The following is a 9,911-nucleotide window of genomic DNA, read 5'->3' on the forward strand; positions in this document are numbered from 1 at the left end:
AGCAAAAAACACCCAACTGTAAAAAGAAAAAGAAAAAAGGATCCAAAAATATGAAGATAGTGTAAGGAGCCTCTGAGACAACTTCAAAAGTACCAACATTTTGGGGGTGCCAGAAGAAGAGAGAGAGCAAGATATTGAAAACATATTTGAAAAAATAGTGACAGAAAACTTTTTTCACCTACCTGGTGAAACAAATAGACTTACAAGTCCAGGAAGTGCAGAGAATCCCAGACAAAAGGAACCCAAAGAGGCCCACACCAAGCCACATCATAATTAAAATGGCAAGGGTTAAAGAGAAAGAGAGAATCTTAAAAGCAGCAAGAAAAAAGCAGTTAGTTACCTACAAGGGAGCTCCCATGAGACTGTCAGCTGACTTCTCAACAGAAACTTTTCAGGCCAGAGGGAGTGGCAAGAAATATTCAAAGTGATGAATAGCAAGATGTTACAACCAAAATTCCTCTACCCAGAAAAGCGATAATTTAGAATTGATGGTCAGATAAAGAGCTTCACAGATAAGAAAAAGCTAAAGGAGTTTATCAACACCAAACCAGTATTATATGAAATGCTGAAGGGTATTTTTTAAGAAGAGGAAGAAGAAGAAAAAGGTAAAGATACAAATTATGAACAACAAACATGCATCTATCAACAAGCAAAGCTGAGAATCAAGTGAATAAATAATCTGGTGATCATAATAGAATCAGGGCCATAGAAAGGGAATGGACTGACTATTCTTGGGGGGAAAGGGGTATGGGAGATGCAGGAAGAAACTGGACAAAAATCGTGCACCTATGGATAAGGACAGTGGGTGGGGAGTGAGGGCGCAGGATGGGGCGGGAACTGGGAGGAGGGGAGTTATGGGGGGAAAAAAGAGGAACAAATGTAATAATCTGAACAATAAAGATTTAATTAAAAATTTTTAAAAAAAGAATATTAAAGATAGGAACAAGATGTACCAATATGGTTCATAATTGATAGATAATGAAAATAATTTAATGAGATTAGGCTTGTTCTATAATACCAAACAATTTTTTATTATTATTAGAAAAAATGTCTCATAGGAAAAAAAAGGGTCAGGCTAGTTGATAAGGTGTAATGGATAAAATTAGCTACACACAGAAATTGGGAATATAGTTTCAAGCACAGATTCAGTAAACAGACAGATTGTATGATGGAATTCTTTTCTTTTTAAAAAATATTTTTATTGATTTAGAGAGAGAGAGGAAAGGAGAGGGAGAGAGAGAGAAAGAAACATACATGAAAGAGAAACATCAATCAGCTGCCTTGTGCACACCCGCACTGGGGCCTAGTTCAGAATCGAACCTGGGAGCAAGCTCTCTAGTCAGGCATGAGCCCTGACTGGGAGTGGAACCATGACTTTCTGGTTCATAGGTTGACGCTCAACCACTGAGCCATACAGGCCTGGTGAATTCTTTCTTATTAGTCCAGTGAGTCCTCACTTAATAGCATCGACAGCTATAAGCAAAACAACTTATAATGAAACCAGTTTTACCACAGGCTAATTGATATAAACAAGAGTTACATTCCTGCACACCAGGACCTGTGTATTTGTGTCTGGCAGCCTTTCTTAAAACAAGGAATTTTTTTCATAAATCTGTAGAGAATGAATGCACACCATATCAGCTAGTGGGTTTGGGTGCAGATGAGGTATCTGTGATACTTATTAAACAACACTTAGCTAGTGTTTGCTCTCTTCTGTGTGCTCCATGTTAACTGGCAGTGTGTGTGTTTGGGCAGGGGCGGGGGCGGAGCGGCATCCTTGTCTTCAAGGAATTTATACTGTACTAGAGGCCCGGTGCACGAAATTCATGCAGAGGTGGGGTCCCTAGGCCTGGCCAGCGATCAGGGCCGATCTGTGGGGTGACTGGCGGGGCGATTGGAGGGCCGCTGCTAGCACCTGCCTTAGAGGTGACAGGCAGGGCGATTGGGGGGCAGTGCCAGCCTGCTTGCCGGCCGGCCCCACCCACTCGCCAGCTGGCCCTGTCCCCTGCCGCCGCCACCTTCCCCCTCTGTGGGGTGACCAGTGGTGCAATTCGGCAGTGGGGGGAGGGGGGCCTGACACCTGCCTTGGCTGGCCTGTGGGCAGCTCCTGAGTTGAGCCCCCTGGTGGCCAGTGTGTGTCATAGCAACCGGTTGTTCTGCCATTCGGTCAATTTGCATATTAGGCTTTTATTATATAAGCTAGGACCCAAAATTAACTAGGACTTTACATTTGAGTAGCTTATGTACTGTGCTAGTTAAAGCAGGCTAAGTGTGGGATATGTTCACAGTTTTTATTCTGTCCTTTTAATGAAATGGGATATACTTTGAAGGTTACTGAAAGAGTCATCTTATGCTAAGTTTGCAATGTGTTTTAAAAAGAAAAAGGTATTTTGATTTTGTTCAATAGTATCATGCTTGTTCTCAGATACTCCCCAGGGGCTTTTGTCTCATATAATCTCCAATCCAGTAGGAGACCAATGAAAGCCGATTTCCACATTCAGGATTCACTATTTAGCTTACATTTGTTTAGAATAGCGGTTCTCAATCTGTGGGTCGCGACCCCTTTGGGGATCAAACCCCTTTCACAGGGGTCGCCTAAGACCATTGGAAAACACATATAAATTACATATTGTTTTTGTGATTAATCACTATGCTTTAATTATGTTCAATTTGTAACAATGAAATTAGGGGTCACCACAACATGAGGAACTGTATTAAAGGGTCGCAGCATTAGGAAGGTTGAGAACCAGGGTTAGGGAGATGAGCCCCTCCATTGCGGCTGTCACAGATACTCTTTGTGTTGGGATGTAGATAAGCACAGCCAGTGAGAATGCAAATCCATCATTCCTATTAAAAAAAATAACTAAAAGTTTCATCAGTGAAAGATAATCGTACCTTTTATTTTATACTAGAGGCCCGATGCATGACATTCGTGCAAGGGGCTCAGCCCTCGCAACCTCAGCCAGCCCTCGCAACCCCTCGCAGCCCCTCGCAGCCTTGGCCGGCCCTCGCAGCCCCTCACAGCACTTTGCAGCCCAGAAGGTCATCCGGCTGTTTGGTCTAATTAGCATATTAGCTCTTTATTATGTAGGACTAGAGGCCCAGTGCATGAAATTCGTGCATGGGGGGAAGGGAGTGATCCCTCAGTCCCACATGCGTCCTCTCGCAGTCCAGGACCCCTCGGGGGATGTTGGGCCTAAACTGGAAATCGGACATCCCTCTTGGAATCTGGGACTCTGCATGCACCAGTGACCATACTTTTCATACAGGTGAAAGGCATCTTGCTGTTGTATGGGCAGCTACAATTTTTGCCCTGATCATAAAAAGCAGTGTATAACATGATCCTTCTCAGGCAGTAGTACCATTTCCCCATCTTATGGGTGGAAAAACTAAAGCAGAGAGAAGTTAAGTAATTGGCTTTGTCACACAGTTATAAGTGTCAGAATCAGGGCTGGCCACAAAATGTGCAAGCCAGAGTCCATGCATGTCATCGCTGCATCATCCTGTTTTTTTTTCAGTGTTAAAGTAGCCTTGCCAGGTTTTAATTTTCAAATCTAAGAGACTGTTCCCAATATATAAGGTAGGGTCCCTAGGCCTGGCCAGTGATCAGGGCCAATCTGTGTGGCGACCAGTGGGTGGGCAGGGAGATGGAGGCGCCCCACTGGCACCTGCCTTGGCTGGGGCCAGCCCCACCCCCTGATCACTGCCACTGGTTGCCTTGCTCAGTGGAGGCAACTGTCAGGGCGCTTGCTGGAAGAGCCCGCTCCTCCGCCAGTCACCTCCCTCTCGGGGGGCAGACGCTCAACACAGGAGCTGCCCCGTTCCACCGTTCGGTCGATTTGCATATTAGGATTTTATTATATAGGATAGTTTTTGTGTGTACTCTTTAATGCTGTTTTGGAGTGAAGGTACTATAACTTAAGTTTAGCAATATTATGGAAATATCCTAGATAATTAATTTTAAATGTGTTTCTAGAATAATTTAATGATTCATAACGCAAAAAAAGTGTTTACATTTATTCTGTGATTTTAGTGGTGGTAAGATTGGAAGAGCAAAGCAGTCTGGATACATGTATTCATTCGGAATTCCATTATATTGACAAATCAAAGAGGCAGGTATTCTGAGAGCTCTGAGCTATAATCCCATAGGAATAAGATGGTCCTGGAAGGACTTGATGGCTGCATGATTCCTGATGTTCCTTTTTGTGTAGTTGGTGATCCCATTAACTACTCAAGATGACTTGGACAAAGCTGTGGAGCTGCTGGATCGCAGTGTTCATATGAAGAGCCTCAAGATATTACTTGTGGTAAATGGAAGTACACAGGTATGAGTCGGGATTGTTTGTCAGTAAGGACTATAGGACTTGTGCCTGTGAAAATTAATATATGAAACATAGTTACAGTCTATAATTATTGATATATTTTCAATATGATTAAAAGAAAACGTACACATTGTAACTGCTATCGTTTAATGTCTTTATTCCTCAAAACTCTATAGCCAACATTACAAGTGTAATATATTGTACATATGAAACTAGCAGAAACTGAGAACTTAGGAAGAATTATGTTAAAATGTTAAAGAGTAGATTTGATAAGACCCACAAACAATGTAGAATATCTAGGATTCTGTTTAAGCCTTAAAGGGGAAGAATCGCATTAATCACCCTTTTTCCTCTGTAGGCTACTAATGTAGAACCAATGCCATCACTAGATGATTTGGATAACACAGTATTTGAAGCAGAGAGGAAAAAGCGGCTTTCTGTAATAGGTAAGAGAGCTAGCATCTGAATCGTGAAATGGGTGATTTCTCAGTTTTTTCCTCTAACCTTTTATACATCCTAAACATAACCCTGATAAATAGCAGGCTATCTCTAACTCTCTGTAATTTATCTAAGTTAACTATGTTCTAGTATCTGATATTTCTTGAAAAATTATGTCAAGTATTACAGGATTAGCAGTCTCCCATTTACACATTCTTTCTTTATATACCCCCAGGGTATTTTAATGTTGAACAAATTCAAATTACTCAAAGAAATTTTAACTATACAAATAAACTGGAGGGAAAAATTAAAAGGAGTATTTTCATATATTAAAATTAATAGATGGCCCGTCCAGAGGGGCTCACTTGGTTGAGGATCGTCCCTGAACCGAAAGGTTGCTGGTTCGATTCCCTGTCAGGGCACATTCCTGGTTGTGGGTTTGGTCCCCCATTGGGGAGCATGCGGAAGGCAACTGATCAATGTTTCTCTCTCACTTTGATCTTTCTCTTCTCTCTCTCTGTCTCTCTCTGTCTCTCTCTCTCTCTCTCTCTCTCTCCCCCCCGCTCTATAACTCTTATGGGTTAGGGTTATGTTTTGAAGGGTAGGGGCAGGCATATGTGTGCCCAGCTGGAGAGGCTCAGTTGGTTGAGCATCATCCTGTGCACCGAAAGGTTGCCATTTTGATTCTCAGTCCAGGCATATACCTAGGTTGCGGGTTTGATCCCCACTCGGGGCGCCTACTGATCCTCGTCCTCTACTTCACCTCCCTCCCTCCCTCCCTCCCTCTCTCCCTCCCTCCCTTCTTCTTCTCTAAAAGCATGACCTTGTGTGAGGATTAAAAAATAAAACTAATGGATGGACTACATTCATCAGCCTTTCTCCGAGTTTTAGTTAATGTCAAGAATGTTATCAAAATAAAGAGTTTCTAGATTATGCTTTATTATTACTTTACTGGAGGCCCAATGCATGAAATTTGTGCAAGGGGCTTGGCCCTTGCAGCCCCGGCTGCCTCTGGAGGGTCGTTCTGCTGTTTGGTCTGATTAGCATATTAGCCCTTTATTATATAGGAGTAGTATTCAGTTTTTATTTCTCAGTAATGATATACTGTTACAATTAAGCTGTGGTGCAAAGAGAAATGGATGCTGTGTGCCGTGTTTTACAGGAGGCCTGTTAGCGGGGCATGGGGTGGGCAGAGGTGCTCAGAGCGCCCGTCTTCTCTTTGTATGGAACACTGATAAGCTGCGTTTTTATATTGTAGGAGCATACATTGCTCAGAAACCACTGGTGTAAATGTGTTTAGCAGATTGGGCAGTGACTGGTCATTAAAGATAGCACGAAAACATATTTGAGCGAAGGTTTTGAAGGGAAGTACAAGAGGAGGAAAAACATGAATATGGAGGAAGCAGGAGAGTATGACAAAATAAGAGATGTGCCGAAACCGGTTTGGCTCAGTGGATAGAGCGTCAGCCTGCGGACTGAAGGGTCCCAGGTTCGATTCCGGTCAAGGGCATGTACCTGGGTTGCGGGCACAGCCCTAGTGGGAGATGTCCAGGAGGCAGCTGATCGATGTTTCTCTCTCATCGATGTTTCTGACTCTCTTTCTCTCTCCCTTCCTCTCTGTAAAAAATCAAGAAAATATATTAAAAAAAATAAGAGGTGATTGGGAATCTAAGACTGGTAACAGAAGACATTCGTTAATAACAAGAGAAGAGATTAAATTAGCATGTGAATCACCAAAAATAGCGGTTATGTATCTTCTGTTTTGGTCCTTCTGAGTATCATCTTACATAAATTCTACTGTTCAGAAATGCTGAATTGTGAGCAACAAAGAAAATACACATGTAAAATAAAAATTGTTCATCTTCATTTGGCTATATTTTTATATAATTTAAAAATCTGTTGAAAGAACATTAGGGATACCTGCATTTCAATTCCATTTCTCTGATTAATCTGAGATTGGTAACTTTGTCCACTTTAAATTATGGGATTGTTATAGCAGTAAATTGAGAGAGCACCTTTCAAGTACATTTTGCTTTTCAAACTAGGAAGCATGACTATTGGTAATTATACATTTCTTTCTTTATTCCCTTTCCTTATCACATTTTAGTACCTATCATTTTAAAGTAAAATATTCCCAATTTATTTTTATTTATAATTATTTTTTAATTGATTTTAGGGGGAGAGAGAGAAATATTGATGTGAGAGAAGCATTAATCAGTTGCCTCCTGTACGCACCCTGACCAGGGATCGAACCCACAACCTGGGCATGTGTCCTGACCAGGATTGAACCTGCTATCTTTTGGTGTACAGGATGAAGCTCCAACCAACTGAGCTGTGCCAGCCAGGGCAAACATTGCCAATTTATTTTAGTTGCATTAGACAGAACAAGCTAAATGCATTAGTTAATTTGACATTTTCAATTCATTTTTAATTAAAATTGTACTGAATGTCTCATTGTTGTTCTTGTAATAAACATTCTTGTTTGATTTCATTGCTAGATAAGAAATTGTAAATTACAAATTAAAAAATTACTGGTCTTCCATTTGCTACTTCTTTAAACTCAGAATGGCTTTGATAGATATGACCATTATCTTCTTTCCTTATTTACTAACAATTATTCTCTTTAATTATTTTCATAAAAGCTAGCTAGAGGAAAAACTTCCTTTGGGATGGAATTCTATACTGGTGTGGAGGTCTTGACCACGATTGCATTGGCACACCCATTACTAACAAAAGTTAAGAAAAATGGGTTATTAAGGAAGGAGATGAAGCCACTTTTACAGTCTTTTTTTCTTCCCCGTCTCCTTTTAGTAACGAGTATATTGGTCTTCTTCTCTAATCAAGGGCATATGGAAGGCCTAAGAACAGTAGGGGCAATGTGATCATAGTGGTTACAGAGCCTAAGTCAGCCTCTGGCTTAGAGGTGAGTCCCTACTCATTTTAGAGTCCAGTTTAGAAAATTATCTCTTTTGTGCATATCTCTTGGTAATCATTTCATACTCTCATCACCAACAAATACTGGCATATACTCACAATGACCCCTTTACTTAAGGTAAAACCTATTTTGTTTTTAAATCTGACCAGAGCTTTTAATACTCATATTAACTTCCCCATATGTTTTTTTAAAATTTAAGTTCAAAAAATTAGGAGCAGAGAGAAACTGTGTTAATAAACATGACATTGTGTCTGTACATCCAGGTAAAAATAAAGTGGATTATTGCCTAATAAGAAATTAAGTGATTAATTAGATAAACTATATTAGATTCTCCAGTTTTCTAAATTATAAAGAAATGTACATTTCAGGAACATGGCTTGCCACACAAACAACAGCCTAATTTTAAGTCCCCAATAATAAAATTCAGGACTCCAAGTTGAAAACACTCTAATACAAGCTAAATGGTTAAGAAGTCATCTTATTTTCGGTTTCTAATGATTAAAGAGAGGGAATGGAAGGAAAACTGTGGAGCCAAATGTGCAGGCATATGCTCATTATGAATAATTTTATAGTCACAGTACTCTTGCAAAGAAGGGATTTAGTCCCATGTTTGCCAGTGAGGAACAGGTTTCTGGGGATTGGGTCACTTTCCCAAAGACACAGAGCTGACAAATAGCTATAACTGGGATTTAAACTGTTGTAGAAGACCAGAGAAAAACCAAGCAATGCTTAGAGAAATGGAGTTACACAGCTTTGTTATGCCGGCAGACTCAGAGGAGGTTGCCAGTCAAATTCTGAGCAAACCAATATGGTGGAAGCCCCTCTTTTATCCCCTTTTGGTGTCTTGGTCCCCCAAATATGGATTATAGGTCCAGACCTTTCGTGGGCTTTGCAAAAAGCCCCAGGTGTTGGGGGACTTGAGACCATACCTAAGGGCCTGGCGCCAGCGCTGATAATACCCCCTCTGGGGGCTGTGTGCTGTTCATGATTTATGGCCTCAGGTCTTGCAAGACCAGATTCTGGGAAAGGGGCAGTGACTTAACACATTGCTTACCGCATAGAAATCTGTGAGATATACGCCAGGGACCGCACGTTTTTGGGCAAACTGCATGTTATTTAAATCATCATAATGCACTTTAGGTGTTGTTTTTCAATAATTATAACATTTTTATTTACAAAAACAATTAAACAATTAAAGTTCAAAGTACTTTTTTAACGTATGGTACTGCGTAAAACATTTTCCTCTATGAAGAGGGACCAAACAAAATTTACATAAGTATCTAGATTCGCTCCTTTTTCCGTGGGCGTGAAAAACAAGAACACTCGTGAGCGGTCCTTAACAGATAGCCCGCGAAACACGAGAAAACTGAGCGGTATGAAATGTGTTAATTATAGGTTATCAAGAATGTACATTAGGTTACTGGCACAAGTTCAGAGTACTATCCCCCCCCAACCCCCCGCGCAAAAAAAAAGTCTTATTTTCCCCCATCAAAGCAAGGTCTGACTCTGAAGCCATGTTCTCTCCACCACATCAGGGTGCCTTCGTGCATTATGCAGGTGGCACCTGGGCACAAGTGGCCTCGGAGTTTGGGAGCAGTGGCACTCATCGAGAAAGCTTTCTGGTATTAGCAACCCCACAGCGCTTTGTCAGCAGCCAGAAGAATGCACCAGCTAATAAGTGTGGATGAATATTACAGAGGCAATAATTATTAGGGTGGGAGTTAGAAAGGGATAAAAATATTTGAAGTTTTACAGACAGGAATGTTTTGATAAGCTTTAATAAAAACTGGGTTTCGATTGCTAACATTATTGGTAATATAGACCAGAAGTTCTGTGTATATTTAATTAAAACAAAAATTGATTCCATGCTGATCTTTATAAAATCCTATAATTTTCTTCTTTGAGGTTCCACTAGTAGAGATCAAAGCTCCCCTCCCCCAGGATACATTCCAGATGAACTTCATCAGGTTGCCAGGAACGGGTCCTTCACCAGCATCCACAGTGAAGGGGAGTTCATTCCAGAGAGCATGGACCAAGTAAGCAGGAGTTGAATGTGGTTTCTTATTTTATTAAAGGGATATTGCCTAGGTCAGTGTGGTTTGGCAGGTGTGTGTGTGTGTGTGTGTGTGTGTGTGTGTGTGTGTCTTACACCTCTTAATCCCATATCTTCCTTAAGTGAACAAAATGGTAAAAAGTGTAGGAAAATGCCTAATTTC

The 9,911-nt window shown here is 40.9% G+C and overlaps 1 protein-coding gene across 1 annotated transcript in view; it reads left to right on the forward strand.

The window, feature by feature from the left end:
* Window positions 1–9,911, forward strand: part of MAP3K2 (mitogen-activated protein kinase kinase kinase 2) — a 53,522-nt gene that overhangs the window by 14,070 nt on the left and 29,541 nt on the right. The window contains exons 5-7 of the mRNA XM_006760238.2: window positions 4,212–4,325; window positions 4,681–4,768; window positions 9,601–9,731. Of these exons, the coding sequence (XP_006760301.1) occupies window positions 4,212–4,325; window positions 4,681–4,768; window positions 9,601–9,731 (333 nt within the window). The remainder of the gene's footprint in view (window positions 1–4,211; window positions 4,326–4,680; window positions 4,769–9,600; window positions 9,732–9,911) is intronic.

Source organism: Myotis davidii, unplaced genomic scaffold (genome assembly GCF_000327345.1).
Source record: "Myotis davidii unplaced genomic scaffold, ASM32734v1 scaffold117, whole genome shotgun sequence".
Classification (NCBI taxonomy): Eukaryota; Metazoa; Chordata; class Mammalia; order Chiroptera; family Vespertilionidae; genus Myotis; species Myotis davidii.